The 21,069-nt window shown below is 38.7% G+C and overlaps 2 protein-coding genes across 3 annotated transcripts in view; one reads left to right on the forward strand and one right to left on the reverse strand.

Annotated features, from left to right (window-relative positions):
• LOC106528178 (glypican-6) overlaps positions 1-4,888 on the forward strand; it is a 115,885-nt gene extending 110,997 nt beyond the window's left edge. For both annotated transcript variants that reach the window (XM_014023285.1, XM_014023286.1), the window contains 2 exons: positions 218-393; positions 1,578-4,888. In XM_014023285.1, coding sequence (XP_013878739.1) covers positions 218-393; positions 1,578-1,783 — 382 coding nt within the window. In that variant the 3' untranslated portion in view covers positions 1,784-4,888. The remainder of the gene's footprint in view (positions 1-217; positions 394-1,577) is intronic.
• dct (dopachrome tautomerase) lies at positions 4,498-8,492 on the reverse strand. The gene is made up of 8 exons (XM_014023287.1): positions 7,968-8,492; positions 7,590-7,889; positions 7,240-7,340; positions 6,213-6,379; positions 5,946-6,125; positions 5,731-5,866; positions 5,434-5,635; positions 4,498-5,236 (listed from the first exon to the last, which is right to left on the reverse strand). The coding sequence occupies exons 1-8, from the start codon at positions 8,254-8,256 to the stop codon at positions 5,061-5,063; spliced, it is 1,551 nt and encodes a 516-aa protein (XP_013878741.1). The 5' UTR covers positions 8,257-8,492; the 3' UTR covers positions 4,498-5,060.
• Between the last annotated feature and the right edge of the window lie 12,577 nt (positions 8,493-21,069).

Genomic DNA, 21,069 nt, shown 5'->3' on the forward strand with positions numbered 1-21,069 from the left:
GCACCTCTATTAATAAATTAACTGAGAAAAATGTTGACATGTTCAATACTTATTTTACCCGCTGAAGGTCAGTTTGTTAAAAGAAGTCAAACCCTAACAGGGGGTAGAGCAACACAGTCTGCAGAAATCGGTCCAAATGTTTCTTCAGGTCCTTCCTGGTCTTGTGTGTGAGTCTGTGATATCTCTGTAAAGCAGGTGCCTGTCTGTTGTTTCTCAGGTACTTCCCTGAAGTCCAGAAAGATGGCCTTACCAACCAGGTGAATAACCCTGAGGTGGCTGTCGACATCACACGTCCGGACACCGTCATCCGTCAGCAAATCATGGCTCTGCGGGTGATGACCAACAAGTTGAAAAATGCCTACAATGGCAATGACATCAACTTTCAAGACATCAGTAAGCTTTTGGTCRTTTTTACCATGCACACAAATTTGTCAAAATGCTGCTTTTTTATAAATTGTGCCTGGTGGCTCAGTTGTAGAGCTGATGCCTCTCAGCAAGAGGTTGCCAGATTGAATCCTGGCCTGGGGAGTTTTCATGTTCTCCCCATGCATGCATGGGTTTTCTCTGGGTACTCCGGCTTCCTCCCAAAGACCAAAAAAATGGATTGTTAGGTGAATCGGTAACTCTAAATTGTCCCTAGTGTCTCGTTTGTCTCTATGTGATGGACTTATGACCTGTCCAGGGTGTACCCCGCCCCTCGCACAGTGACTGCTGGATATGGGCACCAGTGACCCCCGTGACCCTGAAGGAAGAAGCTGGCATAGATAATGGATGGATAGAAACTGTGGCAGAAAATAAACCATTCTGATTCAGTCAAGCCTTATTTAAACAATACAGTCTAGCTGTTAGAAAGAGTAGATTCACAAATGTTGCCATTCAAACAATTATTTAACAACAGTTTAAATGCTTGTTTTAGTTGATTTAGGTATTTTTCATAATAATAGGAGCATATGGGAAATGCAACTATACAGAGACATCAGGAAAATATCTGAAGTGTCACTTTTATAAAAACATTAAGATTCTTATTTATAGTATATTCTGATTTTACACATCCTACACTTAGGATACACTTATTGTACTGTACATGTATGCATGTACTGTATGTGTAATGTTGATTATTCTGCCACCTTCTGGTGATAAAATGAGGTCCTGAATATTTAATCCAAGCTGGTAAAAGGAAAAAAGCTTGATTTGCATTTACTATTTGCATTAAATCCATAAAATTATCAGATGATTTTTTTCTTTTACAAAACTAATAATCTGAGCAACATAACTTATTATTTATTATAGATATGGGGYTGGACTTGTTGGGTTGTTTTTCCTTAGCTTCTGGGATGGTGGCTCTGGAGAAAAGTAGCAGAAGCCGAGTTTATTTATATGTTAARCTGGCACATGCTCCCTAATAAGATTTGGTCACTTAAGGTGGATTTACAAAAATGATTTGGGATGATATAAAATGAACCTGAGCAGTTGTAATATGTGATATTTAAAAAAATGGTTTTAAACCTTTTTTTAAAAAAAATATTTACTGAAGCTGTGATACTCAACCTGGTTTGTATTTTGTTGTGATCTTTCAGGCGATGAAGGTAGTGGCTCAGGCAGTGGAAGCGGCTGCACAGAGGCCTGCACCACAGAAACGTACCGTGCCGCCACAGAGATCCTGGTGGTGAAGGCCGACCGGAGCGGGCCCGTGGAGGACTCTGCCCCGCTCCGTGCTCCCTCTGTAGCTCTGCCGACCACGTTGGCCCTCTTAGCGCTAACTCTGCACTGGCAATGGAGATAATACTGGAGCAACRAGCTAAACACGAACAGCAGTTTCCTCTCCTATTATTTTTGTATTCAAGCAGATTGGAGCTCCAGTCACGCTGGCGGCGTTCGGGCCGTCAGCTTTGATGCTACGGGAGTCTGCTCTGAGAGTAGTAGATGCGTAGTCATCCATCATGATTTTCCTACTTTTCCAAAGATCATGCAGTGCCAACCCCTGAGTTGATATTTCATGGCATCATTTCACATCTGATGCTGATCTAACAAACTCTGCTTCAGAGATTTAAAAGAAATCTACACATTTCTTGCACACATGGCAGTTTTCATGTGGAAAAATATAACACGCACTTTGTTTTATTTTTATTTTTTATGGAAAATATTTTGTCTGAAAATCTGGTAAAGATGTGGTCATTGATGCACCATGCAGAGCTACAAGGAGCTTTGTAAAGGTTTCAATTTATATATTCAAAAAGGGTTAATCATGTAAATGCCACAGAATTAGAGAAAATGTGGGTTTTTGACTAAAAATGGATCTTCATTTTTCCCAATTGTCTTTTTTTTTTTAGATCAAATGCATCCACAGAGCTGTGTTTGTCATTATTCTCAGTCATGTTTTGCTTGGTTGTAACTGCACTATTTTCAGTTTATTTTTTTAAAGCAAGGCTCCGCAGAGCTGTTTAGATATTCACAGCATCTGCTCAGGAGTGGCCTTGGGCTAAATCTCACTACAAGAGTTAACATTTTATATCCTCATTTGCCTTGCAACAAATTCAATATCTGCAACAATATCACACATGCCGATTTTTGTAGCTTAGCTTCTGCAGTAGGCAGTTCTGGACAGAATTATTTAAAGAGATGAATCAGATCTTTGAAAGTAGGGTTCTGTGGAAAGGTTGTGAACAATGAATATCTTACCAGTTGTAGATAGTTCTTTGAACGACCTCAATTTGTAGAAACAGCAACAAGCGAATAGTGTCATGCAAAGGTTTAATATGACCTAACATAGCTTTTTTGGGGCAAATTTATGACGGCCTGAAAATTTAAATGAAAGAGGCCAGTGTTTGGCTAGCTGTTAGCATAGCCTGGAGGAAGACCTCTATCATTGATTTCACACTTCGTGCTAGATGGCTGACTATTATAACTGAAAGAACATAATTAAAAAAAATGAGCAAACTATCCCTTTAAAACAACTCATAGCAGTTCACCAAATACTGTTTTTATAAAGCCGCACACTGCTGTCAGTTTCTGTACAATGGTCATTCAAGCAGAAACGTTACAATGTTCCTATTAAGGTACCCCAGGCTGCACTAAAAGTGCTACAGCTAGCTGCTGGTGATGCTATGTTGTTTTGCAGATAACCACAATTTTTTTTCCAAATAAACATGTAAAATGAAATTGGCATTCGTATAAACACATCAAAAATACTGTTATCTTGAACAATGTAAAAAGATTAACCATGCTTAAAGATGGCAGCTGTCTATTTTGCGCTTTGCTCCTTTCACATGCTAACCCCGGATGTCAAAATTAAACAAAATATTTCTTCAAACTTAGATTGTTCAGAGAGCTATTTTCAGCAGCAGGTTATTCACTTTTAYCTACTTTTTAACAGAGCTTTGCTTCAAAATGCCTGAACTATCACTTTAGGAAGCAGTTTTCCATTTTTTTTTTCAAAAAAGGTGCAGCCATGTTTTTATCACTGTATCAAAAATAATTTTAGTGACAGCATTGGCTACATGCACCCCCTGTAAAATTTATCAGAGGGCTTAACTAACAAAGCAGTATTTATGACACGATTTTAAAGATATTTATCTGAAACGTTACTCAGAAACATCAGTATTTAACACCACTGGTGCAAAACCACTAAATGAACAAATTAAATATATTCCACTGACATGTTCCGCCTGAATCATACAGAAAGCAGATGTAATGAAGATGTTATCCTGAATGTTATTGGTGAATGAACATGTACCTTGCACTAGAAGAGCATATCTATACAATACAGTTTTTATACTGCTGTAAACTCTATTAATTTAAATTAATTGGGGCCTGCAATGTTTTTGTGCTGCATCCTCAGAATGCTGAACCATTTAAAAAAACAAAACATTTTTATGTTTTTTATCAATACAGGAACTGCATATAGAAACATAGAAATGTGTTCCTTGTTCATTCGTTGACTGTTGTCATAGTTTGGGGGGTAAACAGCTATTTAAACTAACGCTGATATTTTGAAAAGTTGGAATACTGATTTAAAAAAGATGTTTATTTACATAGTTTTAAGAGGTGTGGGGTATATTTAAGAGAGGCAGCAGGAAAGAGCACATATTTTGGTTGGTGGAAATGCTAAGAAATGAGTCTAAATTTATCTGGGAAGCTTGAATGGTTATGTCTGCAGCACAGACAGGCTTGAAGCCGACCACAGTCACCTGTGAAATGAGAATCTGTGGGGACTGGACAGGGCTGAATGCTCCGGTGAAGCTCCTCAGTAGAGCATACTTACAGAGAATGTGAGAGGCCTGGCACTGCTGAGGGGTGCGGACAAAAACCCTGCCTGTGTGTACGTTCAGTGTTCTCTGAGAGCCCAACAGGTTCATAACCAGCAGGCCAGCTAAGCTTTCATTTCCACAGAATTAGCCTGAATTATGCCATTCTCAGTGTGCCGGTGATTCTTCATCGAGCTTTTTCTTCATTGTCTGAATTTACATTCAAACAGGAAAAACAGTGAGAAAACACGTGTTTCACCCAAAGCGATTCGTTTTATTAAGACTATTGATCTCACAGGATGCCCTTTTTATGTTTTGTATCATTAAACTTTTAATATTTTTGCAATAAAATGTTTAAAAAAACAATGCAGTACTGAATAGCATCAATTCTAAAACAGGTTATGTTTTGGAGTTTGAAAGTGATTTCAACCTGAAGAGGGGAGGAAATATGCCTTACAGTTTTTTCAGTGCAATTAAGCCGTTTGCATTCTTGTTTTGTTCTGTTCTTGAAAAGAAATTGTTAATAAAACCTTTTTCAATAGATTCCTGCTCATGCAAAGTTTGTAAAAGGCAAAAATATAGAAGGATTAAAATCAGGGCTATATTTTACAAAAGAACAAAAATAGAGAATGCTGTACATAAATCTAGGTGAATAGTCTATGATTCAAGTTGTTCTATCATGTAATCAGACAGAATTTTTCATTCAGTTACAGGATTTTTTTTTTTCAAGCCTATGTTGTAGACTGTCATGCACCTCCATCGCTCTGAGATAAGAAATGTGCAGCTGAAGTGCATTTCCAGAACAACAGGTGACAACTAGGCTTCCTCTGTGTACTTTCTGTTGGTGAAATCGGCTTTTATCAGCGGCTCAAAGCCTCTGTTTTTCCTCTGACGCAGGTAGAGCACAAAGATAAGGAGAAGCACCAGGAGGCCAACGAAGACGCCTCCTAAAGTGGAGCCCAGAACAAAAACTGCTGATCCCTCATCTGCATCTAAAGGATTGAAAACACAAGCGGAGAAACATGATTGCAGAAAAAAAATATGATTATAATTTGTTACTTTAATGAGTTGATTTGATGTTTGCTAACAAAGAAGTCCCCTATCTGCACTTTTAACATGCACAATACCTTTGTTTATTTGACCAACTATTCTCATAGTTTCTTAACGTTTTGCTTTAGTTTTTTCTCACCATCCAAGGAAATGGCATAGGAATATCCCAGTTGCTCTGACGTGACATAAATCTCTTCATTRGTGACTGGAGGGAAGAAGGGAACCATGTTGTAATCCCTGTTGTGACCGATGGGGGCCATCTCATCTGGGAAGGTGGAGTTGGACGGAATGAACCTCCTCATCCACTCATCAAAAATGGCATCGGTGAACGCATGTAGCACCTGCAAGGGATCATAGTTGTATGGATATGGAAAACAAAACAAAAAAAAGTAAATAACGTAGGGTTTCAGTGGGAAAGACGGGACTGAATTCTGACCAGAAAGATGGGATCGTTGGCTGCAGAATGAGACAAAGCACTGGTTCCATTAAGCATGGCGTGGACAAGGTTGTGCAGGTTAGTGACTGTTTCATCCAGCTCCCCATCTGGCTTGTCGTACCCTTCAAGAGCATTTCTGAGAAGTGTAGGTGACAGTAGATTAGTGTGATATACATGTTGTATCAGCTGGAGTCAATTAGATTCAATATCAATACCTGAAGCTAAAGGAGGAGTTGGTGAAATAGGGAGGGCTGTCAAAATCCCTAATTCCTAAACAGCTTCTGACGTCATTCATGGTGGGCAGAGATGAGTTGGCTCTCTCCATCATCCCCCTCTGGATGAAACCCTCGGTGGTCCCATTGCAAAGGGTCACCAAGCGGTTATAATCATCCAAACTGAGGTAACCAAACAAAAAGACTCTTCTGTTCATGCAAGTTCTGACTGGACTCTATCTGGTTTTTTTGTTTCAACCGTCTGCTAACCTGTTACAGATCACCCCCCATCTGGAGAATCTGGATTGGTTGCTGATGAGGGAGGGGTTGTCCGGGTTCCTCCCCCCCAACAGAGAGTCCGTGCAAACGTCACAGTCGCTTTGTCCCGTGGCAAAGTTCCAGTAAGGGACCGCAAAGTTCTCGTTGCCTGTCAGTCTCTGCAAGGAAAGACAATAAAGGCATTTTATCAATGCTGACTTCCCTTAGAGTGAAAATGTTAAATGGTCAGTAATCTTTTCTGATTTTTCCCCTCTTTTCAGGAAGTGTTCAAAGGTAGTAATTTTTAAAGTCATTTTCATTCATAAAAGTCTCATTCTATCACTTCGTTTTAGGCTCACGCCATACATTCATCAAAGACAACTCTCAAGTCAGACTATATTCACTGTAAAAATGGATGTAAAACTCAAGTTTCTTCATATTTATGTTAAAAAAATCAACATATTGGGAAAAAAATGTAATCATTTTGAATAGCAATGTCTAAAATTTGCTTTTTCCATCATTTAGTTTAATCATTTTTCTCTTTTGGAGTTTTTTTTATGCTGAGAAATCTGCAGAATTACAAATTTAAAGCCTGTTGTAGATGTTTTTTTACTCAACAGCTTACTTTACAGCTGTAATTGTGGTTCAGATATAAGGTCACAGGAAATATGTGCAGAAATATTCAGTATACACAAAAATGTGCTCTGAGTATCAAAGCTTGTAATTTTTTCTCATATCTTAAGACAAATTAATACAATTTAAAGTGAGCATAATGTGAGCTCTTTCATAAAACATGGAAGTACGCTTTTGAGAAAACTTAGAAAATTTCAAGTACCAGGTCATCAGTGCTATTTATATTGTATTTATAAACACGGGAAGCAACTCTCACTGCTGCATATACATAAAATATAAATTATTAACTGCAGGTTCCAACTGGAGACTTGTTTTCAGTGGATCTTGTCCGTTTCCTCCATGAAATTATTGATTTTCTACCGCCAGCAAAAATAAAATACAATAAAATAAAAACATTTGATCATACCTGAAGCTCTCTCTCTAAGCTCAGAAGGTGGTACCTGTGCCAAGTAATAAAGGCGGGACCTTTGTGGGAGAAATCAATGGCTTTGAATGGACGACCTGGACCTGCAAGGAAAATTAGGTTTGAATTTTTGGGCTCACAAGTAAATTTGCGCCTGACAAATCTCCGCAAAAATAAATAAATAAATAAATAAATAAATAAAATTGTATCTGAAGTTTCAACATTCAGGGCAAATTCTTGCAAACTGTAACCCGGTCATATAATTTGTCATATATCGTTGTATTTAAATGTTGCCTTTTTCTTATTAAAAAAATAACCAACATATTTCTTGTGTAAATAAAATGCAGATTTACCAAGAAGAGTGTCTCTGACTGAGTAGTAATGCTGCCAGACGAAGAAGTCATAGATGGAGACGTTGGCAAACTGAGGCTCAGTTCCGTTTGGTCCCAGCAGTCCAAGCCAGTGCTGCGTGGCGATCATATAATCTGGGTGAATGGTGGTCTTAGCCAGATCCAGAGTGTTCAAGAAGTCCTGGAGCTCCTCAGGGGTCAAGGAGTGGATGTTCTTTCGCACCACTGGAKCTTTTCTCTGGTCACAGTTAGGTCCGGTCCACCCAAACTTACACTGACCACAATCAAAACCAGCAAAGTTCCCTATAGCACAGAGAGGACATCAAATTTTCAGTGCTGATTCTACCTTTGTTTTCTGACATGAAACTGAAAATCACTCACCAGTACATCTGCAGGTCTGATTGAAGAATTTGGTCGGCCACCTCTCTCTGTCGTCAACATTTCTCAGTCTGTACGGTCCTCCCCAAGGTTTGGAGTCGACCCGTACGGTGACACAGCTTCCCCTACCTGACAGGGACCCACATACGTTGGCAGGATTTGATCCAAGAGCGGGGCAGCACTGCTTGGACAGGATGCCCTCCACTGTGCAGCAAACACGAGGAAATTGACCCTCTGCTGGGCCAAAACAGAACAGCAAAGACAGAAGACCAAACCCCAGAGCGATCATCATATTCCACCTGTTTGTTTCCTCCAGTCAGATGTAACAAATCAGTTCGCAGATCAACTTTTAGCTGGAATGCACTCGATTGGTTCCCCCTACAAAAAAGTGTGGAATCTCACTTAGCCTCGGTCCTCAGCGGTGTGTCTTCAAATTAGACCGAGTGATAACGTTAACATCTGTGAAAACAACACTTTAAAGCCAAATCATGCTGTGTTCCGGCTGGTTACATGCACATTAAGAAAGCCTCTAATGTCTATTCTTGCTTTTGTAGGTCTGCGGAGGATTAAGCCATTGGTCTTGTGATGATCACCTGACAGCAGAGCTGCAGTGTGGGGCAAGATCTGGATGAATACCAAGAAACTGTCTGAAGGGGCCATATTGTCTAAATACTATGCACCGAAAAGAAAAGACAAGTGTTTCTGTTTGTTTCTGTTTAGTTGAGTCATTTGTCGTCATCTGAGATGAATAAAAAATGTGATAAAACCCAGCTTTCGGCACAATGTTTCCATGTCAGCTCCACTCAATCTAAACGGGGGACTAATCACTTCAAATGCAGGGAGAAATGTGTGGACATGTTTAAAGCTTGTTAGCACTTGTCTGTTTTGAACTTTTTTTCCCTTCCAGACTGACCACCTTGAATTGATCTTCAGACTCTTCGTGACTTAAAAAAAATCAGTGTGCAACAGAAGGAGCAAACACAAAAACACTGACTCTGCAAAGAATGACACACACAAGCGTCAGGCACCAGAACACATGACCAACATATATAAATTTGTGTCCAGTGGCCAGTTCTTCTACATCAGGATCCGAATCAGTCTTTATAAACACATTTTAAAACATTTATAACTGTATTTAAAAACCCTACTTATTCTGTAAATTTAAATAATCTGTATTAATGCTGTTTTAGCTGAGACTGTTACGCCTCTGAATTTGCAATCAGTGCTACATCGGATCAGCCGAAGATCGATGATGCTCTTGATGATTGACATGAATGCAAAAAATGTTAATATCTTATTAGGGTTGGGCAATACTGACAAAAAATTTATCACGATTAATTGTGGTATTTAGCCGATAACGATTAATCCGACGATTAATCCCCTGGAGTCCCTGGACACCCTCATGCCCTGGTCACATGACCAATTTAGTGGGAAAGATTTGCTCTTCATACAAAACTGTTCCAAATTGTGTCAAAGTTACAGACTTCAGGCTATGTATCAAATTTTAAATTGTGTTGATCAATAAATAAATTACAGAACTTTTTTAATGTTCATCATATTTGAAGCAGAGAGGAGCACCGAGCAGACTCTGCCTGATGGCATTAATCGTGTTAATCATCAAGTGCCAAAAAGTAATCGATTAGTGTTTTTCTGACGATTAATTGCACACGATACAATTGTGCCCAACCCTATATCTTATCTGTTGTAAATAGTTCATTCAACAACTTTAGTTTAGAGAAATAAAGTTTAATTTTGTTCAGACTGATGAGCTCCTATTTACAGTAGTCCATGTGAGGCCAAAACCAAAGGTGCTCTGCTGTCGTCAAATATCTTATACCGATTCGCATGAATGCTATTTTTTTTACTTTATACTGCGTTCACACCAAACACGATTTAGAGTCAAAAATGTATCCAACGCTTCAAGTTGGACACTTGTGCACTTTGAGGTCAGACACAAGTCAAATTTACTCTTGACACGCATCAAGAGCCTCTTGCTTTCCTCCTCTGCTGGTCTCTGTTTAATGGCGGATGAAATAAAGAAAGTGGCTTTGCTTTATTTACTGAGAGCAAGAGCAAGTCGCACTCACCAGATAATTCAGAGACGTGCTGAGTTTGGTGAGTTTCACCACTCAGGAGCTGTGGGCTCACAAGGCTCATTTTCAGAACTATTTTTGTCCCGAGCTCRGTTTGATGAGCCGCTGACCACATCTCCTGCCAGGTCATCAAAGAGCTCCTGTCCATCTGTTTCAGGTTAGTAGACATCATTAAGGAAATTGTCCCGTCAGAAAATGCGTCACAACGTCACACAGTGGAGTCTCTACGATTGGTTGACGTGCCGCAACGAGCTGCAGAAGTTCCAATTTTCCAACTGCTCATAACACGCAGCGAACGCTCAAAACATGCCATGCTAAACGCGCCGCAGCACTTCCTGATGCTCCTTGACACGTTTCCACCATAGACTTTGCATGTAAACCTGATGCTCCTGATGCTCAAAACGCTTTTGGTGTGAACGCAGCATTAGACTGCAGTCAGTTTTTGAATACATGGTTATGTTACATAGTTATTTCGGGGAAATGCTACTGCTGCTATTTGGGGTTGCAAACAGTCACATAATTCTGGATAATAATCTAGTCTAATAATAATAGAAATGTAAAGGCTTATAAAATACCAAGATTTGAAACTGGGGTTGTTTTAAGACTGCAGCAGTCTACGTTTGCTCAGCTCATATTGAAGTAGTCATTAGCTCATGAATTTTATCAATTCTAAACTTTTTTCATACAAACTGAAATCATTCAGAAACCTATCTGCAACAGGTAAGACACCAACTGCTCGTAGCATTTCCACAAAACCTAACTTTATGCCTCAAACACTAGCCTCATTCATTTTCTGTCAGCTTTTGTTACTTTTAATAATAGAAGGTTTCATTGCCTTTTCTTAGAAACTTTGTGTTCTTTTTCTCTTTTCAGTAATGTTGCTCGGGGTGAAAATGATAATCTCTTTTGAAGTAAATAAAGCAGTTTTTATTCCTTCTTACATCTCTTTGTCCAAATCCTAACGTGTGAAAGTAGAAGTGATGTAGAAGTAGAAGTGATTTTGTTGAAAACATTTCATATCAATGTAATGAACTTGGGACTAAAGCAATCAGCTACATGAATTGTGAAGTTGTAGATGCTCAAAAACCACTGCAAAAACCAATAAATTCAATAATTTCTCATAAAGCTTTTTTTTTTAAACAATAAGGTCATTTTCCTTGTTTTCAGCATTACCGTGCAAAGAATTACTGTTTTCTTTTAGTGGTCACATAGGGACTAACAGATAAGATCTCTCTATCGTGTTAAATTTTATCACGTTAAACTGCCCTTCAGACATAACTATGATTCAAGAAGGTTTTTCTTACAAGTTGCTGTCATTGGAGGAGACACCACAGTCTTCATAAATGCTCATAATGTGGGAGACCTTTGATCCTTTAGTCTTCTGACCTGAACTCCTGATGCATTCCAGTAGGATGGAGATCATGTGAGTTGAAACAACATAAAGAGGGTTTTTTTTTGTTTTGTTTTTACACATTCACTCTAAAGATTTTATGTATGTTTCATTTAGTGTTTGCAATAATTTATACAGTATATCTGTGACAAGGAAGAGTAAACTCAAGGCATTAAGCTAGAATAAACTTAATATCTTTGTTGTCTCTTTATTGTCTTAGATGTACTCTATATTGGTGAACACAACTCTTTTTCACTGATTCATAGGATGTGATTCATTTCTGAATTGTGGCTTCTTGAGAAAACTGCCTGTGTGTGTAGTCAGCTATTCACACAACAGATCATACAAGGTTCACTGCTTTCAACAGGATTAGCCAGTGGAATTTCTTCAAGTCAAATGCATTTGTGTGAAATCACTTCTCACTTAAATGATTTCATTTAGACTGTAGTGAATGAGCATGAATCTGTACAGATGCATTTACTAATTTTGTTCTTTGTCATGGTTTTACATTTGAAAAATCTGGGATGTTGTGCGTAGAACATCTCTTACACACCAATTTCCAATTAAATCAGATCAAAGATACAATCGGAGAAGGTAAGGAACAGCCTTCAGCTAAGGGCTTCTTTAAATAGTTTAATGAAATAAAAACAAAAAAGGCAAGTAAATTAGCAAATATAAAAGACTGATTGTGGTTGCATAGATTTATTTTGAAGCATTATGGTGTTTTTGCACCAGATACTCTTGACAGAATGGCTAAGACTGGATAGATTTGAAGAAAAGCAGAGTTTCTGAAGATCACAGTGAAGCTGGAATACTGCCTGCTAGTTGTCACAAATCTGCTCAGTTGGGTTCATTTGTTGGAGCTAAGGTTTGTTGGGTTTGTGTTAAATATATGTCCAATAACAATTGAACATACAGCAGTAAGGTAAAAGCTGAAGAAAATAAAATCAAATCAGTGGCTGAAAAAAAGGTGTGATCACCTGTCATTTGTGTCTTCAGCTTCTAGCATCTAGTCCCTTCCCTAGTTACAATATATCTGGTTAGAGGAATAATTGATTATTAAGTGATTAAGAAGAAACACATGAAAAAATAGAAGAGACATAAAGAGAGTGATTAATAAAGCGATAAAGGTGGAAGTTTAGCTTTTATTGTGACATAAGTTAATAAAGTAGATCCCAATGATCACCAGCTGATATGTGTGCTTTTATGTGTTGTTTTCATAGTGAAAAATATAAATATTTTTATCTTTCAACTGTTCAGAAAAAAAGCTTTATTTGCACAATGTGCCAAATCCATTATTCCAACTGAAACACAGGATGGTGCCAGAGAGCCATCAGATAATCAGGTACACATAATGACATGCAACACTGTGAGAGTGGATCACTGCTATTAAAAGAAAAAAAAATGAAATAAAGTCTTGCAAACTAATATAAACAAATAAAATGATGCTAAAAGATTTAGACTAATGCCCTCCTATGATCAAAAGATGTTCAGGAAACAATGAGAGACGTGTTTAGCATAGCTCTTAATAGGAGTTTATCTTGTTTCATCTCTTGTATTTTGTCTTTTATTAAGAGGCTCAGCCTTCTCGGGTTCAACATTTGCATTTTAATCCAAACACATCATCTTCTGAATAACATTATCACATGAAACATCGTTTAAAGAAAAGATGAAGGTGAAACGAGCCAATTCTTAATGTGTGAATGGGGGAAAATGCTTCCATTGTCACCTGTTGAATGTTGCACTTAAGACCTCAGAACCTGTTTTAGGGCAGCGTGTGTTGGTGAAATGATGGAGAGCTATTCACAGTTTTAATGGAGGCCACTTCAGGTACATTTCCAGAGCTCTGTGTCCAATTGAAATGTTTTTGCCTGTATTTTTCTGTTTATGTTCTGTAACTTGAGGAGCTGTTGAATGAGCTCTGTGCAGCTTCTGGGGGTTTTCTTATACATATTAATTTTGTCCTTTTCAACGAGCTTATCACAAAAGGTAACCCTGACCACGACATAAAACCTGAGGAACAGAAAACAGACGAAACATGTTTGGTGATTTCATACACCAATCAAAATAAAATCTTTTATACCAACAAACAAGATAAATGATAAAAATCAAATGTAAAAACAAAAAAGAAAACACGAAGAAATTTTATTGTACAACTCCCGCACAATTTAATTTGAAATATGGCAAATTCATAAAATTACTCATAATACATTGACAAAAACATAGTTATCAACAAACCATTATAGCCAACATCTGTATTTGGACATTTAAATGCATATCATGTAATAAAAATGTATTTTTATTTGGTTGAACTCGTATTTATTTGAAATGAAAAAATTAAGTAGGTCCTCTGGATGGTTTTTTCTTTAATGAAACGTTTCGTCTCTCCTCCAAGAGACTTCTCCAGYCTGAGGAGTTTCAGGTGAACTCAGCCTTATGAGCATTGCCTCCGCATGGTGGACAAACAGGTTGGTCACGTGCAAAAGATGATAATCAGCCTAACAATAGGTCGTTAGTGCCTTGATTARCTCTATTGTTCATAGAGGGTCATGTGGCCTGTCATCTGACTATYGTTGGGGCCCTGATTCACAACTTTTGCTCACAGGGGGCGGAGTCATACTTGTAATAGCAGCATTGTAGGAGGGGAACAACTGGACACAAAGGCTTCTACCCCTGTTTAATGATGGATGTTTTTTCTTTACAAAAATGGCTTCCTTTACTCCCATCTCAAACCAATGTTCCTCTCTATCAAGGATGAGAACATCTTCATCCCTGAAAGAGTGACCGCTGGCCTGTAGATGAGKGTAAACTGCAGAGTCMTCGCCTGATGATGTTGCTCATCTGTGTTGGCTCATTCTTTTGAACAGTGGCTGCTCTGTTTCTCCGATGTATAACTAATCTCAGTCCTCCTGACACTTAACATATACTATATTACTCTGTGACATGGGACTGGATCTTTGGGGTGAACCCACGTGTCATCAACATACCTGGCTCAGTGATGTCTCTAAAAAGGACGTCGGAGCTCTCTTTTCCACCATTTTCCATTTACAGGTTTGCAACAACAGGGGAAACTGGGGAGCCCATAGCACCCATGTTTAATTTTGCCCCTATATGTGAAGTAGGTTGACTCCAGGCACAGTTTCAGAAGTTGGCACAGTTGTTCTGTGGAAAGAGTGGTTCTGCTGTTGAGAATGGTGTCTGATTTTATCCTCACACAAACCACATCCACCACCTCGTCACCACCTCATCATCAGTCAGTAAAACTGACTGAATTATTGTCAAACGTATTGGCTAATGTTGGTTAGTTGAGGCAGCCAGTGGCAATTTTAGTCCTTTTTTAGGGGTGGTAAAGCACCCMTAAACTTGAACTCAAAACCCCKGAAAATAAAGAAACTATTTGTAAGGAACTTTTGTTCTCAAACCTTGGATTCCCTAAAATATTGAATAAATTTAGACCTAGAAGCCAAAGCTCTGGTCTCATCTTCTGCTCTGCTCGGTAAGAGCTTTCACTGCATGACGGAACATGAGTTCAGCCGTATGGACTGTTTGTGAGGAGTTTAGAAATGTAACGAGAAGAAGGGTAAAAGTTCAAGAGGRAGCTATGTTAAAAGGAAACCATATTTTTATGGAGGGATGTTGTGCTTTTCATGTAGCAGACTGTTGGTTTAAACTGCAGCCATCCTACCTTAATAGATTTGTCTTTGGACTGTATAGCTACACCTGGTTAACATACAGTTGACCTACTTGTCCACTATTGGAGTTTTAATAGATATTTCAAGCTACTAATAAACTGGATTATGATAATATTGCTTTAACTGGGCTAATGATTATAATTACAATTTCATATAATTTTTTTTCCTATAAGGTGGATTATACTGCATTTTTTAGATTGTGGCTAGAAAGGCCAAAGCTAGTTAGTCGAATTTATGCCAACTTGTAGAATAAAAGTGTCATTCAAAAATGACATGTCTGAATAAAACAGGAGCTGGATTTCTTCTTAAAAACTTTATTCTTGTTGACTCCAATCAGGTTCACAAGTACAGCACAGCAGTCAAACCTCAGTAGGCCTTGGGCTGCAACCCAAACAAAACAGCCCAGTCTGCCCAGACTAGATCCAAGCAGAGACTCTGCAAAACACTTCTGTAATCACTTCTTTTTTCTCCTCTAATAATAATGAATTGACCTTATAATGCATTTCTCTTCCTGGTTGTACCCCTGCAGGTTTTACCTTTTACCTCAGACATCAGAACATAACCAGCTTTTGTTTATACAGACAGAAAGAACACATCGATAAGACACAACTCTTTCTCTGCTTTAAACTTAAAGGCTGCAATAATCAGGAAGTATAAAATACAAAACTTCATCTAACATTTAGTTAATCATTCACAAAATTTYCTTCACCCACTTTTAAATTAGACTWAGTTTCTTTTTCTGTGAATAGAAAAGTGATTTGTACTGTAACTATGGTAGGCCCAGCTCATGAACAGTGAACTGAAGCAAAACACTGACCCATAATACTTTTCCATAGATGGATCCACGTTCTTTTTGGAAAAGAAAAGRCCCACAGCCACATTCAAGTAAAAAATAAGGATAGTGCAATTTCGAAGTTTGGGGGGCATGACCCCCCTAGAACTGCTTCACTCCACATCTGCACATGAGTAAGTGTCTCTCATTGATGTTAGCAGATGTCGGCAGGTTTGATAGGCTTCTGCGATYCTGTTAAATGTGTAGCTGTTAACTGTTTTAATTGGACCAAACTGTTTCATTTTGTATGTGAATGTATGAAAATGTATTGAAAATGTATCGAAAATGTATCGAAAATGTTTTTTTTTTCAATAAGCAGTAAGATTTAGATAATTAAACCAACAAAAATCTTTCCTTGGATCCTAACCCTGCTGAGGACAAAGCACCCCTTAAAGTCAGATCCTATCTTGAACTGAGTTGACTCTAAAAGTTAGTCAGTTGTAGATGTACAGCTGGATGGTGGATTTCTGAGAGTTTCATTCAAATCTGCTCAGTCGTTCATAAGATATTTGGCAAACGGACAAACAAACACGSACACAAAGACACAATCACATGATAATCTGCCTTTTATAACAGMAAGCAATGAAAATAATTATCTACTCAACAATATGGCCACATACACAAACAAATACTGAGTTTATTTACTAGAAAGGTTATGTTTTTCATGACAAGGTTATGCATTTTGAAGCGGTTCTATTTCAATGTTTTTATATGAAATATTTGCTTTWAAAAATCCAACATTCATACTGCTACAGTAATAGTATTAAATAAATACATTATACATAAATATGCACAAAATGTTTGTTTATTCATTTAAGCAAATAATCCCACTTTTATGCATTTCTTGCATTTCAGTCATGTCATCGTCTACATTTTGTTTTATAGTTTTGGTTGTTTCAAAACRTTTCTTTATCATATAAAACCCAAAGATGAACAGATAAAAAATGCAAATACTAACAATATTTGTTGTATTTGTGAGGTACACCTTTATATTCTGCACAAACTAATATAAGCAGTCTGAGTGACAGATGAGGTATATGCAGTGTCTCCTGACAATAGGAGGGGGGCAGTGTTGCTGTTTCTGTTGGCCTTTGGTTCACAGGAATGACTGGCCTCTAATAGTTTGCATTTCCTTCCCCAAATATACCATGAAATAGTCTGGGATTGGACATCTTTGTACTTTAACTGTCACCATTTCAAATCTCAAGCATGCCGAGGAGTGACTGACAGTATATACAGAGACCCAGGTGCTACGCAGTCATGTGAAATGAGTCGCCTGTATGGAGTTTTAATCCTCTTTAAGACTCCTATCCATCTCCAAATTAATATCTGGGGGCCACACATCCCGCTGCACCAGTTTTGTACTCGGTGTAACCCACTTCTTCCCCGGCGAACCGATCAAATTATTCACTGTAAAACAAGATTAATAGTTATGCTCGCRAGACGCGCTTTAGGTCAATTATTTGAAAGATTCCGACGATATATTTACACTGTCAAGTCGATTCAAGGATGAGCAGCGTAAAGAAGATGTGTCTCGTAGATTTAATTGTCATCAGAGGTCAACATGCGTTCAAATTGACAAAGATGGTATCCATTTTCATCGGAATGAAGAACAGAGTACATAGGAAACCTATAATGCTCATTACATGCATTAAAATGGGTCTGTCCTAATTACTAATCAGTCTCTTGTACTATTAGAGATGGAAATTAAAAATACAAAACAGACCCCTGGGCATCATGCACTTAGAATATATTAAAGATTTTCTGTATTACTAATGTTGGCATTTGAGTAAAAATTTAAATCCTCAACTYAGTAAAACTTTACCCGATATTAAATGCTAAAGGCAGTGTTTTTTATTTTTTTAATTTAAAACAAAATATGTGGTGTTGTCAAACATTAATAATCATTAATGACTGAGACATATATAAATATATTGTTGTTCTGCAGGCTTTTAAAAGCACAAAACTCCACTGTTTATTTCTCTATCAGAATATTGGCTGGTCCCTTCAGTGATTCTTTCTTCGGTGATTCCCGCCCACCTCTCTGGCAGCTTACCGATTTACATTTGAGCATAATGCAAGCATTAGAGGAGGCACAAGGCAGCCCTGATAAGTTACAAAGTGCTCCAGGGGTAAACCTCGTAAGAGAGGGTTTGGAGTTATTTACAGCGTTCAAATCCTTCAAAAAAATTCCTGTCTGGAGGATGAGATTGGTTTTTGCAGCTGATGCTTTGCACACAAAGCAAACACAATGCATGTGTTTGTGGAGGGGTGTGTGTGTATTTGTGTTTGTTGTGGGGGGTGTTTAGCCATAAATGACCAGATGACATTAATTCTAATTGACTGATCTCATCTCCATGCTTAGGACCAGTTTGTGTGATAGCACTCAGGACACAAGGGTCCTGTCAAGACACAATGCTGCACACAAAGCAACAAAACACAAGAACTGGCTTAAGCACTGAGGAACACAGCAGACTTAAAAAAATGATTTTTTAAAAYGCAATTTAATTTTCAATGAAGYACCATTTACTTGTTGTATGGCATTCTCTATTCAGAGATATGTTTTGATTGTGCGGCTCTCATAATAAGAGCGCTAGAAAATTGCAAAGCCATTACAAAGAAGGTTAAAGGCAATGGAATTCTTCCTTATCAGAAATGCTTTCTGTACACTTGTTCCATTTGAAATGCATTTAATTGCAAATAGAAAAGAAGAGAGAGAAGGCCAACAATGCGAGAGGCTGAAGCGTTTTTCTTGTCGTCTTTGAGTGCGCGTATTCAAATCGAAGCGGGCAGACAATGAGGGAAAGGAATCGTGCTCTGAATAGCTTCCCTCTCTCCTTTTCATTCCCAGGCCAATCCACAGCCTTCCTCTTTCTGTGTTGTCAGGGGCGGGCGTTGCACTCACAACTCAGACTTTTTTTCCCCTTTTTTTTTCTCTTTTTGTTGCTTCTATATGCAACAACACCTCTTGATAGCGAAACAGCTGCATACAGGTAGTAACTGTTTAACATGTTAATTTGTGAAGCCTTTGTGAGTCTGATTTTATAGTCATTCTGACTTTTTTTTGACAAGAATGCAGCTCATCACTTATTAGTTTTGGCCAAGCCCCTCCTCTAGAACTTCAGGATTCTTCTTCCTGGTTGTTCCACTGAGTAGAGGGGTATCTGTGAATCACAGCGCCCAGAGCGCTTGAAGCCTGTCCCCCTTTTCAGAGGAAGTCGGTAAAGAAGACCCCCTCAGCGGATATGCTGACAGTCTCAGGGTCGCAGAAGTTGAGGCAAGAAAGTGCATCCTTCAAACTTTCCAGTGCAACGCAAGGAATTCTATTTTTTTTTCCTCAACAAAGATTTATACATATTTATACAAGCCCAAATACTGATAGGAAGCTGGTAGAAGAAAATCTTGGAACTGCAGAGGTAAACTATATGTAAATGCCATAAAGTAATAGACTTGTAGTGCAAATCACACCATTTTATCTTTAATTTTGCTTTCGTGCCCTCCCCCCCACACCCCTCCATCCTCTTTCCTCTGGCTTAAAGGTGCATCAGAGATATGCATTTAAGCATATTCAGAACACGGGGCGTGAAATTAAATGTGTGGCAGAGTGAGAAAAATATACAGACGCTGGAGATGCCTTAAAAATAGTCATTTATGCAGATGGAGAGGAGTGAAATCATTTGCAATGGGATGACCCTCTCTCCGAGCATTTCTCCCCTCACTGTTCTTCCCTAATCTCGCACTGTATCTTCATTTTTCATTGAACTCGCCAGTTTGCTGCTAAGCAGCCTTGTAGATAAGGCAAAGTGCTAAAAGGAGACGACAGAAGGAGCTCAGTGGGCCCGTTTCTATTGCACTTTCACCCAAGGCAATGGGCAGAATTTAACGGATTCCTTCCAACATATGTTTTTGCCAGATAAGTAAACAGTGTGTGTCGGAAATGAAAAAAAAGCATTTGCAATTTAATGACATTACAGCTCCCAGCTTAGCCCGCCGTGCTGCGAGGCGAGGAGCAGAGAAAGGGGAGAGCGGAAGAATGGAACCGGGTGTCATCAATGTTTTTTTTTCTCTCTTCCCTTGCAAGAAGCAGCACTGAATTCTTCTTATTCTTTTCAAACCCCTTCCCTTCTCCATCCCATCCTGTTATTTTGTTSTCTTGCCCATAGTTTTCTTGCCTTTTGTTGCAATGAAATTATCTTTTATTTTATTCGGGGGGGGGGGGGGTAAAAAAACTTGCCATCCCTGCCATTCCACTCTCTTCAGCATCTGATTCTCTGAGGTAAAACACATTTGCCCTGGCCTTGGGTGCTCCCCCACCCACCCTTTTTTGTTTGGCTTCATCAAAGTGCAATAGACATTTGGCACAATAAAGAAGAACAACCCTCCGAATATTCCCTTTTAGAGTGAGGACCAGGGACGACTTGGAGAGAGAAAACCCTCWGAGGCTATGTTTCAGTGACAGTAACCGATCCATCCAGCCCGTGGAAAACTCAGTGATTTTCCTCTTTTCTCTCCACTGGCTGACAGCAGCTGCCTTATTATAGAAGGCTAATTGTGCAGGAAAGCAGATTATGAGGGTGGTGGGATGTACTCCTTGACCATGTGCTAATGTGATGACAACTTTAGGGATGCTCTAAGCAAAAGGCGTCGCACGCCAGGGCACTTTTGGCACTGGCTATAATCTGCCTTTGGTATTAACTCAGCAAACCGGCTTGTTTGAGTATGGATCAATCGYTCGCTCATTATTTTTTTACAAGAAAGCTTTATATTCGAGGCGCTTTCCTGGTGTTGATCTCTCATTAACCATGCTATGTAAATGCACTGGCAATCCCCCTGTGTTAAGGGATACGTCACCCCAGGGCCCGGTGCTTGCAGAGGCATGTTAAGGAATATAAAAAAAGGCCAGGAAATTTGGGTCAGCTTGCCTTCGCCAAAACTTGAATTTCAGGTTTTCGCTTAAAGCGCCCTGCTCAGCTTTTCTCTTCTAATGTGTGTTTTTTTGTTTGGTGATGTTATGTTTTAAATGTCAGCCCCGGAGCTGTCCAGCAATTTAACACACACACACACACACACACACACACACACACACACACACACACAC

Source organism: Austrofundulus limnaeus, unplaced genomic scaffold (genome assembly GCF_001266775.1).
Source record: "Austrofundulus limnaeus strain Quisiro unplaced genomic scaffold, Austrofundulus_limnaeus-1.0 Scaffold362, whole genome shotgun sequence".
Taxonomy (NCBI): Eukaryota; Metazoa; Chordata; class Actinopteri; order Cyprinodontiformes; family Rivulidae; genus Austrofundulus; species Austrofundulus limnaeus.